The following is a 22,086-nucleotide window of genomic DNA, read 5'->3' as shown; positions in this document are numbered from 1 at the left end:
AAAAATGTTGTCTTATGGTATGTTTTATGATACTTTTACGACTTCGTGTTTTTGTACTGTAAACCGCCCTAGTCATTTTTGTATTAAAAAAAACTGGTACAGAAATTGAATAAAACGGTTGAGAGTAAGGGTGTTTCACAGGAGCCGGAGAGAAGCCAGCCTCCTGTGGGATGGCTAATAATAATAATAATAATAATAATAATAATAATTTTTAATTTATATCCTGCCCATCTGGCTTGTTTCCCCAGCTCCTCTGGGCGGCTTGCAACATATAAAACACAAAACATCAAACATTAAAAAACCAAAACAAGATATCTTATACAAGCAACATGCAAACCAATAAATCAATAAAAACCAATAACAACAATAATAAACAGTTTGCAGCTATACCCAAATTAAAGTAACTGCCAACCCCAACTAAACTAAATTTCCAGTTCACCAAGTTATGCCAATGGCGTCTCTCTCATTCTCCCATGAGGTGCCCTAACAACTTTATTTCTTTCTTTCAAAGTATTTGGCCACCTGCAATTCCAAAAACAGCCCGGTGTAAAAATGTCACCTTTGTTTTATGGGCTGGATTGCAATCGGCCACCACACTTGCCTACATGGTGAATGAGGGGAAAGTTTGACGACTGCAGGCGATTGCTGCTACTGATAAGAAAGGAGGGCAGAGAAGGGTTGCGCGGTAACAAAACATCCCCGGTAGTTTTGCTGTTTGGGTGGAAATGCAATGGGGAAAAAGCATTTGCTGTATTAAAGAGATTAGGGGTTTGGGGAGCCTCTTTTGGCCTGAGGGCCACATTCCATCCCGTGCAGCCATCCGGGGGCCAGAGGCAAAAGCAGAGCGACTGATAGGAGCCATATTGATGTTGGCTAGCCCTGCCTTACGACACAGGCATGTATGAGTCTGCCTAACAAAAGAGTCCATCTATCCCATTAATGTCTGCACTGGCTGGCAGCAATGGCTTTCCGGGTTTTCAGGTGGGGGTCTTCTTCTCCAAGGCCTGCAGTGGGGGGGGGTGAACCTGGTTCCTTTTGTGTGGGGTGTGAAATAAGAATATTGAGGGGTCCCTTCAAGGCAGGGGTCAGCAAACTTTTTCAGCAGGGGGCCGGTCCACTGTCCCTCAGATCTTGTGGGGGGCCGGGCAATTGTTTTTTGGGGGGATGAACGAATTCCTATGCCCCACAAATAACCCAGAGATGCATTTTAAATAAAAGCACACATTCTACTCATGTAAAAACACGCTGATTCCCGGACCATCCGCAGGCTGGATTTAGACGGTGATTGGGCCAGATCCAGCCGCTGGGCCTTAGTTTGCCTACTCATGCTTCAAGGGGTTCAGCTTCTTAAGGAAGACTGGACCTTCGGAGAGAGTGTACCTTTTTAAGGCTCAAACCGGTTTAACCCACAGCACCACCAGACCAGGTTATACAAAAGCAAAGCGGCTATAAGCCTGGTCTTTATTAAAGCTGTTGCAACAGGGTGTCCCCCCCCCACACACACATGCAGGAGAGAGGAGGAGGACCCAGGACAAAAGTGTGCAAGCCCTTATATAGACTTTGAAATTGCCCACCCTGGAGCTCAAGACCACCCCCAGAAACACCATACCTACATCACAGAAGGGGTGTAGCCCAAGACCACCCCCCAGATACATCAGAGATGGGGAGGACTACAGCAGAAATCTGAGTGCGTTGTTTTTTCTCCTGTCTGCTAGGTTAGCTGCTTGGATTACCTGGGCATCCTGGCCACTCTTTAGTTATGATATCTACTCAACTCCTGAATCCAGGTCACAGGCTCACCCTATTCATATCTTAAATGTGCCCTTGAGACAGGATTTGTCAGCAAAGAGACAATGGGGAGGGTCCCCATTTCCTTCGACCTTGCAGAGAAATATCTGAGGTCAATTTGGGAGGGAGAAAATGCTTTTAGGACTTTTCTGTGGGTTTCAGACATGTGGTCTATACATATTTGTATGTGCTTGCTTGGTACATTTATGAACATCTATTTTATATATACAAGACCTTAAAATTCTTAGAACAGGTGCGCATGGGCCCTGCCACCAAGCGGTGGCCCTTTCCTGAAAAACAAAACAAGTTTCTAGTCCTTGCCGTTCCATGTAAAAAAGGCTGGTTGAAAAAGGGAGCTGCCCTCTTCCTGGGATTTACTGGGGTTGTTGGGTTCCTGTGCTGAGCCTCAGAAGGGCTTGTAAAAGCCTGACATGTCAGAGGGGGAGAGAACAACTGGAACCTGATAGGCCGGTGAATTAAATTCTTAGGTAATTGCATCTTTGTGAGTCCATCGCTGCAGTCGGTTTGTTCTCCTCCTTCCGTTCCACTTGCTGAATAACACCCCCCCCACCTTTCCCTAAAAACCCCAGAAAGGATGTGCGCAGGTGGACTTCCTGGGATCTGCAACAGTGAAAATCCATTTCCCCTTCTCTTCCCCTCCCTCCACTCTTAAGCAAAAATTGAATTCTGATAGCTCGGATGCCAGCTTCTTGCTGCTGCCATGCATTTGAAAACAAGCAATGGATTTGTGGGTGTCTCCGCTTATGGATCTCTCCATGGCTGGGAGAGCAGAAAAGAGTTGCCTGGTGCCGTGGCTTGGCGTCCGCTCAAAACAGACTGGTTACCAGAGTCCCCTGTCCATGGAGGCGTGGGTCAATTCTGTGTCCAGAGCGGCTGTCTACCAGCTCCATCTGGTACGCAGGCTGAGACCTTACCTGCCCGCGGACTGTCTCACCAGAGTGGTGCACGCTCTGGTTATCTCCCCCTTGGACTACTGCAATGCGCTCTATGTGGGGCTACCTTTAAAGGTGACCCAGAAACTGCAACAAATCCAGAATGCGGCAGCTAGACAGGTGACTGGGAGCGGCTGCCGAGACCACATAACACCGGTCTTGAAAGACGTACATTGGCTCCCAGCACGTTTCCGAGCACAATTCAAAGTGTTGGTGCTGACCATTAAAAGCCCTAAATGGCCACACCCCAGTATACCTGAAGGAGCATCTCCATCCCCGTCATTCTGCCTGGACACTGAGGTCCAGCTCCGATGGCCTTCTGGCGGTTCCCTCCCTGTGAGAAGTGAGGTTACAGGGAACCAGGCAGAGGGCCTTCTCGGTGGTGGCGCCCGCCCTGTGGAACGCCCTCCCATCAGATGTCAAGGAAATAAACAAGTATCTGACTTTTAGAAGACATCTGAAGGCAGCCCTGTTTAGGGAAGTTGTTAATGTTTAATGCTGTATTGTGTTTTTAACATTCTGTTGGGAGCCGCCCAGAGTGGCTTGGGAAACCCAGCCAGATGGGTGGGGTATGAATGAATGAATGAATGAATAAATAAATAAATAAATATTATTCTCTTTTAAAGCCATTCAAGTTGGTGGCGATCATTGCCTCCTGCAGGAGGGAGTTCCGCAGTTCTGCGTAGAGGTATTTCTTGGGAGGTTGTGGACTCACTTTCCTTGAAGGCTTTTAAGCAGAGGTTGGCTGGCCATCTATCAGGGAAGTGGGGTATAAATAATAAAATGTTGATGATGATTACAATACAACAACAACCCTTTGCCCCTCTGCGAAGAGTATGACCGGTCCAGATGGGCCTGATCCAGCCGCAAGGCTCTCCTGACCCTGTGTTCTTCCCTTCCTTGCAGCAAACGTTTGAGGCCCACCCGGAGGAAGAAGCAAGCGTCACCCACATGATCAAGGCGGGCAGCGGCGTGTGGATGGCCTTCTCCTGCGGCTCCTCCGTCCGGCTCTTCCACACTGAAACGCTTGAGCATCTGCAGGAGATCAACATCGCCACGCGGACCACTTTTGCCCTGCCAGGTAGGCATGGGACCACCAACAGGGACAATAGCTCTGGATATTCCTGGCCTGACAGCCCAAACTCTGGCACCACTGTGAGACCATGCATGTCTGGGAGGGACAACTAAGTTTTACTCATTGAAATTACCAGAGGATCCCCATGAATTTCAGTGGGTTCCTTCCTTCCTTCCTTCCTTCCTTCCTTCCTTCCTTCCTTCGGCGACCACTCATAGCTGAGCATGATTGTCTTCCATAAACATGGTTTTAACTGTGAGTCCGTAAGTGACTGTTGAGGCCAATTCTGGATCCACATGTCCTTCCACAGTGGGGACGAAGGTTTACAGGTGGGAGTTGATCGTGGTGAGGGTTTGCAAAGCGTGCCTTCCTCTTAGCATGTTTCTCCTTTTTGTCCTGTGTTCGAGCATCTTCAAAGCCCATGACACCTTCGGTAAAAGCTGTTCTCCAATTGCAGGCCAGTGTTTCCCAGTTGTTGGTGTTTATACTACAGTGGTAAAGGTAAAGGTACCCCTGCCCGTACGGGCCAGTCGTGTCCGACTCTAGGGTTGTGCGCCCATCTCACTTAAGAGGCTGGGGGGCAGCGCTGTCCGGAGACACTTCCGGGTCACGTGGCCAGCGTGACGAAGCTGCTCTGGCGAGCCAGCACCAGTGCAGCACACGGAAACGCCATTTACCTTCCCGCTATAAAGCGGTACCTATTTATCTGCTTGCACTTACGGGTGCTTTCGAACTGCTAGGTGGGCAGGAGCTGGGACCGAAAGACAAGAGCTCACCCCACCGCGGGGATTCGAACCGCCGACCATATGATCGGCAAGTCCTAGGCACTGAGGTTTTACCCACAGCGCCACCCGCGTCCCTACTACAGTGGTACCTTGGGTTAATTCATTCCGGAGGTCTGTTCTTAACCTGAAACTGTTCTTAACCTGAAGCACCACTTTCGCTAATGGGGCCTCCTGCTGCTGCCGCACCGCCGGAGCACGATTTCTTTTCTCATCCTGAAGCAAAGTTCTTAACCTGAAGCACTATTTCTGGGTTAGCAGAGTCTGTAACCTGAAGCGTATGTAACTCGAGGTACCACTGTACATTTTTTAAGGTTTGCGTTGAGAGAGGGTCTTTAAACCCCTTTTGTTGACCACCGGCATTACGCTTTCCATTTTTAAGTTTGGAATAGAGCAGTTGCTTTGGAGGATGATAATCAGGCATCTGCACAACATGACCAGTCCAACGAAGCTGATGTTGAAGAGTTTACACTGAGTAGGACTAGCATTAGAGATAACCCAGAGAAGCCTTCTCCCAGCTGTTATAGGATCACTGAGTTGTAGAGTTGGAAGGCACCCAGAGTCATCTAGCCCAGTGTTTTTCAACCACTGTTCCGCGGCACACTAGTGTGCCGCGAGATGTTGCCTGGACGGAGGCAGGCGAGTCGGGCGGCGAGAGGCGGGGCGGCGGCGGCGAGGAGAGGCCGCCCAGCGCGGGGCTCTCGCTGTCTGCCTGCCTGGCTGCCTGCGAGCTTGGTGGGCAGCGCCTCCGTCCGCAGCGCCCGCCTCGCGGCTCTCATTCCCTGCCCCTGCCAAAGCTCACCCAGCCAAGCCGCGCTCTCCTTCCTGCCTCGCTTTGCTGCCTCCTCCCCCCCACCCCCAAAGCTTGGAGGTTCCCCGACGCCGACCCGCAGGTTTGACCCCCTTCTCACACCTGTTCGCGCTCCTTGCACGGAATGGGGCGGATGGGGAGGAACGGGGCTCGCCGCTGCCTCCGCTCGCCCTCCCCCCCTCCGCCGGCGGTCCCGCGATTCTTGGCTTTTTGGCGGTTGGCACAGAAGGAAGACAAGGGGGAGGGAAAAAAATTGAAACTTACACTTTCGTGCGTCCCTCCCGGCGTGACGCTGCGCGCTGATGTCACGGGGCTGTAATGGTGGTGTGCCTCGAGATTTTTTTCATGAAACAAGTGTGCCTTTGACCAAAAAAGGTTGGGAAACACTGATCTAGCCTAACCTCCTGTGATGCAGGAGTCACAGCTAGAGAATCACTGGCAAATGGCCAGCGGAGAGTCCACTACCTTGCAAGGGAGTCCGTTCCACTGTCAAATGTCTCTTACCGTCATCAAGTTAGTTGGAATCTCCTTTCTTGAAATTTGAATCTGTTGGTTCACGTCCTGCCCCCTGGAGCAGCAGAAAAGAAGCTTGCTCTGTCTTCCGTGATATTTTGTTGTTGTTTAGTCGGAGAACATCTAGAGTGCTGTGTCCAATTCTGGGCACCACAATTGAAGGAGGATGTTGACAAGATGGAATGTGTGCAGAGGAGGGTGACCAAGATGATCAAGTGTCTGGAAACCAAGCCATATGAGGAGCAGTTGAAGGAGCTGGGTATGTTTAGGCTGGAAAAGAGGAGACTGAGAGGAGATATGATTGTTGTTATTGTTTAGTCGTTTAGTCGTGTCCGACTCTTTGTGACCCCATGGACCACAGCACGCCAGGCACTCCTGTCTTCCACTGCCTCTCACAGTTTGGTCAAACTCATGTTGTAGTTTCGAGAACACTGTCCAACCATCTTGTCCTCTGTCGTCCCCTTCTCCTTGTGCCCTCAACCATCAGGGTCTTTTCCAGGGAGTCTTCTCTTCTCATGAGGTGGCCAAAGTATTGGAGCCTCAGCTTCAGGATCTGTCCTTCCAGTGAGCACTCAGGGCTGATTTCCTTCAGAATGGAGAGGTTTGATCTTCTTGCAGACCATGGGACTCTCAAGAGTCTCCTCCAGCACCATAATTCAAAGGCATCGATTCTTCGGCAATCAGCCTTCTTTATGGTCCAGCTCTCACTTCCATACATCACTACTGGGAAAACCATAGCTTTTGGTTTTGGCAAGCATTTGGTCCTTGGATGGATAGCTCAGCTGGTTAGAGCATGGTGCTGATAATGCCAAGGTTGCAGGTTCGTATGGGGCAGCTGCATATTGCTGCATTGCAGGGAGTTGGGCTAGATGACCATCAGGGTCCCTTCCAACTCTACTCTTCTACGATTCTATAGCAGGGCTAGATCCAATGGGCAGAAGTGAAAGGAAAGGTGGCTTTGCTGCTGAACGTTAACAGTAAGAGCTGTTCGACAGTGGAACAGCCTCCCTCAGGGCTCTCCTTCCTTGGAGGTTTTTCAGCAGAGGTTGGATGGCCACCTGTCGTGAATGCTTTAGCTGAGATTCCTGCACTGCAGGGGGTTGGACTAGATGACCCTCGGTGTCCCATACAACTCTCTGATTCTATGATTACAAGAAGCATCTCTGCCATGGGAACAGGTAGGCAGTGGAAGTGAGGACTTAGAGAAGGTGGTCCGTTCTCCCTGGCTGGTTGTCATCAAGCAGGGAATCTTGGCTGCCATTTGGTGTGCGTGGGTGTCCAGCTCTGGACTTCCTGAACTGGGACTCATTGAACTGTAGAGTTGGAAGAGAGACCCCCACAGCTCTTCTAGTCCACCCCACAATGCAGGGATCACATCTCAAGAATGCATGCCGGAATGCTGTCCCATCAATGTTAAAAACCTCCACCTTATGAGGTTAACTGTTCCACTGTTGTTGTTTTTTTTACTTTATTTCTTTTTTTAAAAAAATAGATATTTATTAAGAATTTTCCATTTAAATACATCAAAAAAGAAAAAAAAGAAAACATATACAGTTAACAATCCTTATTTTTCTATAACATATTTCCCTGACTTCCCCACACCTCCCCTTCTTATATTCCAATTCATATTGTTAATTCAACAAGTTCTTATCCCCAATTTTTAACCTTTTTATATTTAGTTCAATTTTTAAAAAAACCAGTTTTACAACATTAAGTTTATGCATCAGTGTTCATTCTTAAATCTTAAATCCTTTTTCTAAAGTCGACCCAAATTCCCTTCCACGAATTCCCCACTTTTCATACTAATAACAAAACAGAATAAAAAGAAAAAGGACAGATTATAGTTATGCACCCTTTGGATCCCCAAACCCCACCCCGTCCCCTTTCCCGGTTTCAATCCCCAACAAATGTCCATCAGTCTTAATCTGCTATCAGCCTGGAGATCTCACGTCCGAGGCTCTTAATTCTCTCTCAGTTCCTCTCTGCCGTTTTTTTTTGATAGTCCATAGTATTAAACACCAGATCTCGGAGATGCTCTGGGGACAATGTTTGTTCCAGCCAGACCTCCATACTTAAATGTTTTTTTACTTTATTTCGACAAAGTAATAATAATAAATAAATAAGAATAAAATGTGCACCCCACCACTGAGACCCTTCCACTCTAACTATCTAACCTCCCAAATTTTCAACGCCTCTTGCGATGGTTTGACCCCTTTCCATTTTAACAGTACAGTGGTACCTCGGGTTATAGGCGCTTCAGGTTACAGACTCCACTAACCCAGAAATAGTACCTCGGGTTAAGAACTTTGCTTCAGGATGAGAACAGAAATCACATGGCGGTGGCGAGGTGGCAGCGAGAGGCCCCATTAGCTAAAGTGGTGTCTCAGGTTAAGAACAGTTTCAGGTTAAGAAGGGACCTCCAGAACAAATTAAGTTCTTAACCCGAGGTACCACTGTACAAATTCTACAAACACCTTCCATATCTCTTTGAAGTCACTTCTCCTGCATATTCGCCATCTTTCTTCCACTGTTTAACAGCTCTTGGAGAAGTGGGCTTGGACCTGATAGCTCCATCTCTCCTTCCCTGTGCCAAGTCAACCCAACTGCCACCACAACCGCAACCACAAATTCTTTGTTAATTTTACTTCTGTTGCAGCCACCCTGCCCTGCGCCTTTCTTAGACCTCCCTCTCTCCCCTCCCCACTTTCTTCCATCTGCAAGATGGAGTAATTGTGCAATTAGGACTAAATGCATTAGCTGTTTAAAGTGTTTCATGGCTCTCCCCCCCCCTTTTTTTTTAAAAAAAAGCTTTTTTAAAAAACGACCCCCTTTTTTTAAAAAAAGAATCGCTGCTTCTCTTCTCCTTCCCTCGGAGCGAGCGTTTTAATTTTGGTATTAATGCATATTTGAACTTAAGCTCTCTCATCCTTTTTAACTAGACAGGCCGTTAATAAAGTCTTTCTCGCAGAGAGGCCCCGGCCTTTTAAAAGCGGTAGATCTATTAGCCGGGACGGAGTCTGACGTTGCGGCATTAAGCCTCCAAGATAAAATATTTATTCTCCGTTAAGAGTCCCACCCGCCATCTCTTCCCCGAAGAGTAGGGGGCACAAGAAGCCTTATCAGCATGTATCCCCCTCTTGTAGCTCCCATTCATTATTCTTCAATTCTTCTTGCAAAAAGCTTGTTGGAACTTACTGCCTTATTCTGAGTCAAACCGCTGGTCCATCGAGCCCAGTGTTGTCCACACAGACCGGCAGGCATCTCTCCAGGAGTTCAGACCGAGATCTTACCTAGAGATTGAAAATGGAGGCCTTCTGCATGCTCTACCTCTGAGTTACAGTCTTTTCATTAAAAACAAAGTCTGCTGTTCATCCTCATAGTTCTGAAGGAGTCAGACCCTTAGTCTATCTAGCTCAGTGCTGTCTTCACTGGCCAGCAGGATGCTCTGCAGGGTTTAAGGCTGAGGCCTTGCCTACTCCTTCTGCATGCAGAGCAGATGCTTCGCCTCTGAGCTACAGCCCTTCCAGTGTAATATGGAATCTGTGGGTCTCTGCCTTCCCTGTACTTTATCCTTTGCAAAACACCTACTGAGTTAGACTTGTGGCTCAAGAGTGCCCTAGAAATGATGGCATCAGCCATTTAATCCAGGGCTGGGTTTTTCTACATTAGGACCACATTTCCTCCCAGATAATCTTCCAAGGGCTGCATGCGAGGGGTGGGCAGGGCTAGAAGGAAAAGTGGGCAAGGCAGGAGAGGCCAATTTTACCTTTGTAGAGAGGGCTTGCTTTTGTACAAAAACCAATCTCCGTCTTCCATGCAAGAGGCATCATCAGATCTCAAGAATGCGTGCCACCCAGGAGGAAGAAACTAAGGAAGGAAACAAAATCAGGGCTGTGAGAGGTTCTGGCCTGGGGAGCGTTCTGAGGACCAGGGCAGAGAGGTTTTGGAGGGCTCCATTCAGCCCCCATCCCTGAGCTACTTCACCCTCCTTTTAATCAATGAATTGGTCAGGTCAATTGATTCCTACCGAAATCCGATCACTTTACTGGCAACTTCCCATTTACGCAGGGGTTATGCTATTGAGGCACCATGTGTATTTTAGGCCCTGCTAATTAATCGGGCATCACATTTTAAAAAGGTTTAAAGTATTTATTTTCTTTACAAGGTGACGTACGGAAAGCTGGAGATGGCAGGGACCACGTTCAGAGGGTCTGGGGGGATGTTGGGGGTTGGGGTGGGGGCTTCTTCTGAGATGTGATCACAGCAGGCTGCCATCTAAAAGCAAAGCCTACATTCGTCCCTCCCCCCAAGTCCTCGCTCTTTTCATATGCAAATATATGCAGGTTTAATCAGCAGAGATGTGCATTTAATCAACAACAGATTCCCTCAGTTGGATGCCTGGCCCGACTTAAGAAATCACTATATGACATTGGTGTCCTTTCACGGCAACCCTCGTGAGAGAGACCACCTCATCTGTTGGCCGGCCTCACCCTGGCTGTGTGTTGGTGGGTTTTGGGGACGGGGTCTTTCTTCACACAAGTGAGTAGTTAAAGAGAGGAATTTGCTCTCACAAGAGGTGGCAACAGCCACCCACATAGAGCAGTGTTTCCCAACCTTTTTTGGGCAAAGGCACACTTGTTTCATGAAAAAAATCTCGAGGCACACCACCATGCCAGATGGGGAAAGGTCACTTTTTACTTATGTAAAAAAAAATAAAAAAATAGTAACAGCATAGAAGGTAATGGTTAGGCTAGCATCCCTCTTCCAAATATGCTAGGTTTTTATTTGCAGGGACTGTTCTACATGGGAAAGCATTCAGCAATGTCATTCTCCCATCTGCCATCTGAATTGGTACTATTCTGGGTCAACTTACTCTGCTGCATGTGTAGATGAAAATGGCACCAAGTGTGGGGGAGGGGGCAGAACAGGTTTCAGATACAGGATATTAAGCATACACGTACTTCAGATTGAACTGGTTGCTTGCTTTGCAAGTTTTCATTTCCCAAATGACTGCCTTGGCAAGTGCAATACCTACCAGGCTCAACGCTGGTCTCGCGCTGCCGCTTCCCGCGCTCTCAAGGACCCGGGAGGAGGAAGGCGTGAAGGGAATCCCGAAGGCGCGAAAACCTCGCGCATGCGCAGGCCTTCCGCCTGCGACAGCCCAGTAGGCCGGCCGAAGCGAGCGGCGATGGGATGTGGGAGGGAGCTCGCTCGCCGCCCCGCGTGTGCCTATGTGGGGCACATTACAGCCCCGTGACGTCAGCGCCACGCAGGCAGCCAGGCAGGCAGACGGCGAGAGCCCCGCGCTGGGCGGCCTCTCCTCGCCGCCGCCGCCCCGCCTCTCGCCGCCCGACTTGCCCGCCTCCCTCCCACGGCACACCAGGCAACGTCTCCCGCGGAACACCGGTTGGGAAACACTGACATAGAGGACATTGAAAGAGGATGGAAATTGTAGAGTTGGAAGGTCACGCCCAGCAATGTAGGAATCAACGCTAAAGAATCCCTGACAGACAGACATCCAAACTCTGCTTAAAAACATCCGAGGAAGGAGAGCCCATCACCTTTTGATAGCCACCTCTGTTGAACAGCTCTTACTGTCCTGATGTTCATTCAAATCTCCTTTTTGGGAGCCATTGTTTCGGTTCCTACCCTCCAGAGCAGAAGAAAACAAGCTCGCTCCATGGGACAGCCCTTCAGATATTTGAAGATGGCTATCATATCGCAGTGAGAGATTTTACTTTCTTGGGCTCCATGATCACTGCAGATGGTGACAGCAGTCACAAAATTGAAAGACGCCTGCTTCTTGGGAGAAAAGCAATGACAAACCTAGACAGCATCTTAAAAAGCAGAGACATCACCTTGCAGACAAAGGTCCCTATAGTTAAAGCTATGGTTTTCCCAGTAGTGATGTATGGAAGTGAGAGCTGAACCATAAAGAAGGCTGATCGCCGAAGAATTGATGCTTTTGAATTATGGTGCTGGAGGAAACTCCCGAGAGTCCTGTGGACTGCAGGAAGATCAAACCTCTCCATTCTGAAGGAAGTCAGCCCTGAATGCTCACTGGAAGGACAAATCGTGAAGCTGAGGTTCCAATACTTTGGCCACCTCATGAGAAGAGAAGACTCCCTGGAAAAGACCCCGATGTTGGGAAAGATGGAGGGCACATGGAGAAGGGGATGACAGAGGATGAGATGGTTGGACAGTGTTCTCGAAGCTACCAGGATGAGTTTGACCAAACTGTGGGAGGCAGTGGAAGACAGGAGTGCCTGGCGTGCTCTGGTCCATGGGGTCACAAAGAGTCAGACACGACTAAACGACTAAACAATAACAACAATCATATCTCTTCTCACAGTCTCCTCTTTTCCAGGCTAAACATACCCAGCGCCTTCAACTGCTCCTCATATGGCTTGGTTTCCAGACCCTTGATTATCTCAGTCACCCTCCTCTGCACACATTCCATCTTGTCAACATCCTCCTTCAATTGTGGTGCCCAGAACTGGACACAGCACTCTAGATGTTCTCCAACCAAGGCTAAACATACCCAACTTCCGCACCCATTCATCCAAAGCCTTGATTTCCAGACCCTTGGTCGCCCTCCTCTGCACATATTCGACAAATTCATGGAGGAAGACCAGGCTGTCAATGGCTACTATCCAGCACTGCTATTTTCTCCCTCCACTGATGGAGGCCACTTGCTGTGAATTACAGAAGGAAGAAGTTGTCCCACCCAGGTCTTGCATTTGGCCTTTCCACTAGGGCATCTGCAAGAACAGGAAGCTGGGCTAGATATTTTAAACCAGAGGGGAGCTAACCTGTAGCCCTCTAGATGTTGTTGGACCCCAGTGCCCAGTGTTCTTCACCATCATCCAGCAACATCTGGAGGGCTGCAGGTTCCTCATCCCTGAACCGGACCATCACTTGCCTTTACTTCCCCTTCAGCTACCTTCCATCACAATGTTTTACACCTCTGCATTCAAAGAAGGCAGAGTTCTGATGGAGGCAGGGAAGGTGAGTGATGGTCTGGGATGGGGAAAGCTATGGATATTGTTGGACCTTTCATCTACCTGGTCAAGGTTAGGGATAATGACCACCTATGGTCCTCTCCCCTGTTCTGTGGTCTTGGATCAAATGAGTTTTGCAGTGGGTGGGTGTCGTGTGCACTTTTATTATAAAATTTGCAAACATATATCCGTTGTTGAGCTATTATAATGAACCCCATCCACGATCTTCAATTTCAAGTTGAAGTGTTTGATTTTTTGGCTTCTGGGGAAAAAATAAAACCTTTCTAATAAACAATGAAAGGTCACCGGTTCTCATTAAAACAGGTTCTGCTTTCTGGCACGAGACAATTTAGCTAAAATAAGCAGATTCACATGTGCCTCTGTGTTTCCCCCCATTTTCCTTTTGCGGATCTTTCGCTGCCCCCCCCCAATCATATCATTCCCTCGCTCCACTAATTGCATTAAGATAGCAGTTCTTGATAATTCCTAATTAAATTCATTGTATGAATCAATGAAATAAAACACCGTTAAGACCCAAACATACAACCGTCTCGGCGATTCCGAGAATAGAATTTGTGCCGTTAGACCAATATTGCCGAATTAATTGTTCCGGCCCGCCTTTATTTATTTGCTTTATGAATGCCTTCCCGTGAAATGTCCCAAAGTGATTAGCCATAAAACAGCAGCAATAAAAACAGATATAAATACCATTTCCAGTCCAACACAAAGAAAACCTAGGCTAGAAATCTCCACTTAAAAGGTTTGCTGATGGAAGAATACTGCTTTCTGCTTCCTAATTATTCAGGAATCTTCTTTGGGTGGGGACCTGCTGTTTGGTGATGAGGCAGAGATAGACCAGTTTGATCCTCATCTATATTTCCCTTCCATTACGGGTGGGGAGGAATTAAATTTGGCTTGTGTTTATGGGTGAACCTACCAGCCGATGTTAGAATTCCTGCTCCGCGATTGCAGTCATGGCTGTGAAACTGTCTTTGCACTGAAGACCACCTGGGGCCTTCAATATACAGTTTCTGGTGAATGCTGAACCTTTTACCGTCCAGCTTTCGACAGTCAAGGTGTATATTTATAGCACTCACCTTATTTCTGTGATTGTAAGTTGTTTTAAATTGATTTTGGCACCGTGCCGCAATGTTGCATTTTAATGTCGCAACCTGTCCTGGGAACTTACGGTGAAGGGCAAGTGATTAGAAATATTATTATATATTAACATGTTCCATTATCATTTTCTGAAACAATGCGTTGTGGAAGAAAATCAAACCTTGGCACTACAATTAGGGTAAAGGTCTGTCTATTAAGACAAAGCAATTGCATTGCAGAAGTCCCCATCCCCAATCAACCAGACTCTCTTCTGAACTAATCAATAGGCTTTTCTGCTTATTGATGGAGCTAACAGCTTTTTATATGGATGACAGAAGTTGTCGCAACCCAGTTAATAAGAAACTAGCCTTACAGGAGAAACGCCGGGATAAAACAGCATTGCTGAAATCAAACGTTGCATCCTTCCTCCAGTCTTTCATCTTCTCTCCCACTTTCCGGCCAACTTTTTCCTTATGCTCTAAGAGAGACGTGGCCTTATGAATATAAGATCTGAACAGGCTCAAGCCCATTACAGGCTTAGGGCCCCGCAGACCCCAGAGCCAGACATGGAGCTTGCGGATTGTGAACTGAAATGCAGGGATCCTTCGAGATCTGCCCTCCTCTGAATTTTGCAGTGAAGTTCTCCCTCCAAGTCACAGGTTCAGAAGTGCATACACTACAGGGGTGCAAAGCGTACATGAAAACTGTGTGTGTTAGTGGCATACACAAAAAGTCAAGTTCTGTTAGGGGAAATCGCTTTGCAAAAGGTAATAATCAGGAGAGGGTATCTTAGGCAAAATTGCAAACCGTTAGGTGAAATTTGCTCTAAAAGCTCATGAATTCTCGTGAGGGCTCTCTCTCTCTGTTTGTGTATAATATCTCAAACTGGCATGCAACTGGGGAGAACTGAGTTAAAGTTTTGAAAAAGGGGAAACAGAAATTGACCAAGGAGCTGGAATATTTTTTAATTTTGGAACACATTTTTTTATTGATTTCCACAAATTTTCAATCTATGTTTTTCTTGAAATTTTGACTTCCCAGCCTTTCCTCCATGATGGTTCTATCCCCCCCCCCCCCATATCTGTGGCTTTATATAACATACTTTTATCAAATACATTGATCCTCTATTTCGCTTACTGTTTTCATTCGGCTGCTGTAATTCAAACCGTGCCCCATGTTTTCATTTGAAAATAAGATCGAGGAACCCAGAATGCTGACAGATTTTCCCATCCCTGCCGGGGAGATGGGCTGCTGGACTTGTTGCTGAATAGGAACCACCCCCTCTAACTCTGAACTCACGAACTCCCTCTCTTGTTCGATCACTTTTCCTCCGCTCCACCTGTTCCAGGGTGGGATCCATGCCCGGCCTCCCTCCTGTTCATCGTTGCTGCTGTTACTAACCAGAGAGACAGGAGAGCTAATCTGTCTTGACACTCAAAACATGTTAATTTGCAGCAGTGGGTTAACCAATTGATTGTCCCCTTGGAGTGGAAAGCAATGCTCATCTCCTTTGGCAAGGAAGGGGCACCCATGCCATAGGTAAGGTAAAGGGGCCCCTGACCATTAGGTCCAGTCGTGGCCAACTCTGGGGTTGCGGCGCTCATCTCGCTTTATTGGCCGAGGGAGCTGGTGTAACAGCTTCCAGGTCATGTGGCCAGCATGACTAAGCCGCTTCTGGCGAACCAGAGCAGTGCACGAAAACACTGTTTACCTTCCCGCCGGAGCGGTACCTATTTATCTATTTGCACTTTGATGTGCTTTCGAACTGCTAGGTTGGCAGGAGCAGGGACCGAGCAACGGGAGCTCACCCCATCGCGGGGATTCAAACTGCCAACCTTCTGATCAGCAAGTCCTAGGCTCTGTGGTTTAACCCACAGCGCCACCCATGTCCCCTACCCATGCCATAGAAGGGGAAAATTGGTCCATTTTTTTGTTCTATCAGGCCACATTCGCACCATCCATTTAAAGCACTACAATACCACTTTAAACAGTATGGGCTTCCCCCAAAGAATCCTGGGAACCGTAGCTTGTCAAGGGTGCTGAGAGTTGTAAGGAGAACTCTATATTCCCCTTAAAGGTAAAGAGACCCCTGACCATTAGGTCCAGTCGTGGCCGACTCTGGGGTTGCGGCGCTCATCTCGCTTTATTGGCCGAGGGAGCCGGCGTACAGCTTCCGCGTCATGTGGCCAGCATGACTAAGCCGCTTCTGGCGAACCAGAGCAGTGCATGGAAACGCCGTTTACTTTCCCGCCAGAGCGATACCTATTTATCTACTTGCACCTTGACGTGCTTTCGAACTGCAATGGGAGCTCACCCCGTTGCGGGGATTCAAACCGCTGACCTTCTGATCAGCAAGCCCTAGGCTCTGTGGTTTAACCCACAGCACCACCTGCGTCCCAATATTCCCCTTACGGAAGTATAATTCCCAGAGATCCCCGAGAAGCAGTGTTGACTGTTCATCTACTCTAGGAATTGTAGCCCTAGGAGGTCTTCTTCTTCTTCTTCTTCTTCTTCTTCTTCTTCTTCTTCTTCTTCTTCTTCCTCTTCCTCTTCCTCTTCCTCTTCCTCTTCCTCTTCCTCTTCCTCTTCCTCTTCTTCTTCATTTATGCTTTCCAGATTTATACATTTCACTAATTTTACAATCATTTTAACATTTCAAACTTTGACTTCCTTCCTCCTCTTTCTGTGGTTTAAATTAAATTTATTTTTAATATCTTCTGCATATCCAAATTAACTTAATTTGCTCATTTATTCATCTGCTTCAAATATATACTCATAAAACCGCAGGTTATTCCAGTAATCCTACCTACGTTCTTATCTGTTTACAATTTATCTGTAAATACTCAATAAACCATTTCCATTTTTTAAAATAAGAAGTTTGTTATCTTGATTTCTTATTCTTCCGGTAAGTTTCGCCATTTCTGCATATTCCACAAGTTTTTGTATCCATCCTTCCTTTGCCAGGACTTCTGCTTCTTTCCATTTTGGGGCGAGTAACATTCTTGCCGCTGTAGTAGCATACGTGAATAAGTTTCTATACAGTTTAAAGGGGGCTTCTAACAGATCTCAGCTCACAGTAATGAGATTAATTTAAGTCGGGATATTTTGGTTGACTTGCCACTGGGGGAAGGGCTCAGCGGTAGAGCACCTGTTTGGCATGCAGAAGGTCCTAGGCTCAGTCCCTGGCATCATCTACAGGTAGGGCGGACTTCTGCCAGTCTGACAATTATGACAATTATGACAATTATGAATTTGATGTACAATTGGCTTTCTTGTTCCTGTCTCCTGTTGCTTCATTCTGCTTGCTGGCGGGAGTCCCCTATGGCTATAGAAGCCCCAGGATGAATGGTTTGGGGTAGTTTGTGGCTAATCTACCTTTACAGGCCAAAAATGGGCAACAGCTTCTGCTCCTTCAGTTAATCTGCCCTTCCCTTTCTTCCCACAGGCCAGAAGAATGTCCGCGTCACCAGCCTTCTGATTTGCCAGGGCCTTCTCTGGGTTGGCACCGACCAAGGCATCTTGGTCCTTTTGCCTGTGCCCAGATTGGAGGGGATCCCCAAGATCACAGGTGAGTCTCCTTCTGTTGCAGCGAGGATGGGGAACACCTGTGGTCTTCCAGATGTGGCAGGGCTCAGAATCCCACCTGCCCCTGCCAGGATAATGGGAACTGGAGTCCAATCCCAGAGCCACTGGTCCTCCATGCCTCCATTAGAATAAGTCAGAGTTGTGATAGGGGTAGCTAGGGGGGCAGCAAAGGCAAGTGATGGTCAGAGGGTGATGGAGGTTGAAGCAGTGAGGGACCTGCGTCTCGCAAGGTGCTGTTAGACTCCAGCTCCCAGATAGCAAGGCAAAGAAGCCCCAGAGTCTACCACCTTCCATTACCGTATTTTCCACTGCATAAGACGCACCAGACCATAAGACGCACCTAGTTTTTGGAGGAGGAAAACAAGAAAAAAAAATATTCTGAATCCCAGAAACCAGAACAGCAAGAGGGATCTGGCTTCTGGGATAGCCTCTGGCTGTTCTGGCTTCTGGGATAGCCACGCGCAGCCTCTCCCGGATAGCGGGATGAAGGCTCTCCCTGCCCAAAGAGGCTGCGCACGGCTAAAGCAGAAGCCAGGAGAGGCGCTTCGCAGCTCTCCCTCTCTGTGTAGCGCCCCTTCAGCCGAGTGGGAGGAGGAACAGAAGGGGCTCCATTCCTCCTCCTGCTTTGCTGAAGGGGCACTGCGCAGCGCCATTCGCTCCATAAGATGAGCTCACATTTCCCCTTACCTTTTAGGAAGAAAAAAGTGTGTCTTATGGAGTGAAAAATATGGTAACTTAAATGGGTCTGCACTAAGTAGGATAAGGGGTGCGGGTGGCGCTGTGGGTTAAACCACAGAGCCTAGGGCTTGCTGATCAGAAGGTCGGTGGTTCAAATCCCCGCAATGGGGTGAGCTCCTGTTGCTTGGTCCCTGCTCCTGCCAACCTAGCCGTTCGAAAGCATGTCAAAGTGCTAGTGTCATGTGACTTGGCCGCATGGAGACACCCCTTCCCCCCCAAAAAAAATCTGAGCAATAAAATGATGGGATGATAGCCATCTAAGTCCTACTTAGTGTAATAAGGTAAAGGTAAAGGGACCCCTGACCATTAGGTCCAGTCGTGACCGACTCTGGGTTTGCGGCGCTCATCTCGCTTTACTGACCAAGGGAGCCGGCATACAGCTTCTAGGTCATGTTGCCAGCATGACTAATCCGCTTCTGGCGAACCAGACCAGTGCACGGAAACGCCGTTTACCTTCCCACTGGAGTGGTACCTATTTATCTACTTGCACTTTGACATGCTTTCGAACTGCTAAGTTGGCAGGAGCAGGGACTGAACAACGGGAGCTCACCCCGTCGTGGGGTTTAACTCCTTAGGGTAATGATAAAGCGGGATATCAAATCCAAACTCTTCTTCTTCTACTTCTTCTTCTCTAACCACTGCACCACTACTGCCCTTCTTTGTTGTTAGCCGCCCTCGGCTGGGGAGGGCGGGATATAAATAAAATTTATTATTATTATTATTATTATTATTATTATTATTAAAACAAATTTCTGCTATCTATGAAGCTGGTTTCTGTTTTCCTAAAAGGGCTCATGCGTTTCTCTCTCCACTGCTCAGGGAAAGGCATGGTCTCCCTTAATGGCCACTGTGGCCCGGTGGAATTCCTGGCTGTCGCCCTCAGCACCCTGGCCCCAGACATCCTCAAGAGCGACAAGGAGGACGACCCCTCTGCGGATCCTGTATCCGCCAAGGACGAAAAGCAGGACAGCAAACCAGCAGATCTGGCTTCCCAGAACAGCCCTCAGATGAGGGAACTCCGGAAAAAGGGCATTCTCCTGCAGTACCGCCTCCGTTCCACCTCTCACCTCCCTGGGCAGCTGCTCTCGATGCGAGAGGCGCCCTCCGCCACCGGCGGGAACGCCCCGGAGCACACCGAGGAGGACGGCTCCGTCTACGAGATGGCCGACGACCCAGACATTTGGGTCCACAACCGGCCGTGCGCCCGCGATGCCCACCGCAAGGAGATCTCCTCCCTGGCTGTGGTTTCTGGCGGGAGAGGCTACCGGAACTTCAACTCCAATGGCAAGCCGCCAGCCAGCAGTGAGACAGACAGTACCTTGTTGATATGGCAGGTCCCACTGATGCTATAACCCCGGCCCCCTCTCATTGGCCGGCCGGCCATCCCTCCCACAATGCCTTGCTTTGGGACACCGTGCAACGGTGTGTTGGGCTCGCCAGAGGTGGTGGCTGCATTCCCCCCCATCCTGATGGACTCTTCCCCCTCCCCCTTAAATCTTTTGGGGAAAAACATCTTGCCTAAAAGAGGCTTTAAATTCCCTCTCTACTTTCCCCTCTCTCTCTCCGTCGCAATTGGAACACGCTTCAAGCCTCCCTGTTTCTTTGGAACACACAAACGGTATGATCACATCTCACGTGGGGGTTTGGTTCTGAGATTTCTGCATGTACACAAAAACCGTGTACTCAAGCTGCCCCCAGCCTTCTGAGTCCTTCCCAAGCCAGAGCACCGAGTGGGCTGGCTCTCGCAAGACCTCGCAGGGTCATCCGAGTTCCTGTGTGATCTCACGCAGGTATTCCCAGGTTTCTGGAGCTGGTGTGCCAAGAAGGCCTTGCCTCCCCAAGGAAGGCAGAGAGCTTAAAAACTCTTTTTGCATTGGGGAAACAAAGCAGACCTGGAGCAAAAAGAGCTTTCAAGGTCTTCCTTGCTTGGGGAGACCAGGGCGAAATGGTGTGCCAGTTCTGGGGCGCTCTTGCGAGATCTTTCAGGGACTGTGCGACTTCTTGGGAGAGCTTTCCTTCACTTCTGGAGACGGCACCCTGAGAGGGCCTTGAGCAGTGCAGAAGGAGCTTTTAAATTCTCTCCCTTGCCTGTATTTCTCTTGTGGGATTGCAGCCAACTGGACTTCAGTGGTTGAAATTGTGCAAGTTAAATATGTTTGAGGTGCGGACACACTGTATGAAATAGAGATATTTTGTTTCTTTGCAGTTCAAGGGGTTGTGTATTCCGACTCAGAGCACACCCACTGAAAAGAATGACGTTCACTTCAGCGGGTCTACTCTGAGTAGGAGACAACTCCGGACCTCTTATGCGCAGCCGTTTCCCATACTTACAAAACGAGCTTGCGGTTTTAAAAAAAGAACTTTCCAGATGGCATAGGACTTGGCGCCCTCCTTGCGGGCTTTGGAGGCAGGCCAAAATTCCCCCCACTCCCCCCACTGAATCCTCTTCTCTCCCTCCCCTCCCCCCCGATAGCGGCATGAGGGTTTGTGTATCCATGTGTGAATATATATATGTAATATTAAAAGCCATGTACATTATTATGTTGTATAAATAAAATCTGTATATAGCGTGGGGGCATCTCGGGATGCTGGAATAAAGGTGTTTGGAAAAACGAGAGATCAACTACACTGGAAGCTTTGACATCTCCTTGACAGCTGGTGTGTCTGTTCCCACCGGGCTCGGATTAGAATCCCGCCAGCTAAGCAAAGCGTTTTGTCGTACGATGAGATGCGGAGACATTTCTCAAGCAACGCTGGAGGTGCCCAGAGGCTGGGTGCCCCTTGGGAGAAGAGATGAGCTGGAAGAAGTGAAACTCAATTTTGTGGGATACCTACGATGGTCCAAGCTTACCTGACCTCACAGGTGGCAAACCTTGCCCCTCTCTCAGGGTGGTCCAACTTTTCATTCCAAGTGGGCCGCAACAGTACTTCGACACAGAACCCATGGGCCGCACGCTGCCTTGTGATGCGGGGCATGTGGAAGGGATGCCAAAATTTGAGGACAACCCCCCTCCCCCAGCAATTGCACTGCCTTTCCAATGCCCAGTGCCTCGCTTACCCAACTTTGGGAAGGCAAGGAAGTTAAGGGCAATAATGGCAAGTGGTGGCAGAAGTTAAGGGCAGTGAAGGCAAGTGATGGAGGAAGTTAGGGACAGTAAAGACAGGTAGTGGAGGAAATTAAGGGCAATGAAGGCAAGTGATGGAGGAAGTTAGGGGCAGTAAAGGCAGGTAGTGAAGGAAATTCAGGGCAACGAAGGCAAATGGTGGAGGAAGTTAAGGGCATTGAAGGCAAGTGATGGAGGAAGTTAAGGGAAGTGAAGGCAAATGATGGAAGAAGTTAGGGGCAGTAAAGGCAGGTAGTGAAATAAATTAAGGGCAATGTAGGCAAATGATGGCAGAAGTTAAGGGCAGTAAAGGGAAGTGATGATCCAGTTCAGGGACGGGAAAGCTGTGGCTCCCAACTCCCAGCAGCACAGCTTATGGTCCAGAATTATCAGAAACTTAGTCTAGCAACATCTGGGGAGCCGCAGGACAGCTGCCCCTGATCTCCCTCCTCTCTCCCCCCCCAAAAAAAGACAGGGAGGACAAAGAGGATATGGAGGGCTGCCAGCAGTCATCTTTACTGTCGTCGTTTGTGTCCTCTGGGATGGACGTCATATGTGTGCGTCTGGAGCTTCTCGGTGTGCAAAATAGCCGGGGAAATCGTATTTTAAGAGCTGCGGTGTAAAGCTCCCTGGATTTC

The 22,086-nt window shown here is 48.5% G+C and overlaps 1 protein-coding gene across 25 annotated transcripts in view; it reads left to right on the top strand.

The window, feature by feature from the left end:
* ARHGEF10L (Rho guanine nucleotide exchange factor 10 like) overlaps nucleotides 1-20,961 on the top strand; it is a 145,459-nt gene extending 124,498 nt beyond the window's left edge. For all 25 annotated transcript variants that reach the window (XM_083512648.1, XM_083512642.1, XM_083512649.1 and 22 more), the window contains 3 exons: nucleotides 3,648-3,822; nucleotides 17,467-17,589; nucleotides 19,164-20,961. In XM_083512648.1, coding sequence (XP_083368774.1) covers nucleotides 3,648-3,822; nucleotides 17,467-17,589; nucleotides 19,164-19,696 — 831 coding nt within the window. In that variant the 3' untranslated portion in view covers nucleotides 19,697-20,961. The remainder of the gene's footprint in view (nucleotides 1-3,647; nucleotides 3,823-17,466; nucleotides 17,590-19,163) is intronic.
* The last annotated feature ends 1,125 nt before the right edge of the window (nucleotides 20,962-22,086 follow it).

Source organism: Podarcis liolepis (assembly GCF_965112155.1).
Source record: "Podarcis liolepis genome assembly, chromosome: 7".
Taxonomy (NCBI): Eukaryota; Metazoa; Chordata; class Lepidosauria; order Squamata; family Lacertidae; genus Podarcis; species Podarcis liolepis.
This window is presented reverse-complemented; position numbering and strand designations above follow the sequence as displayed.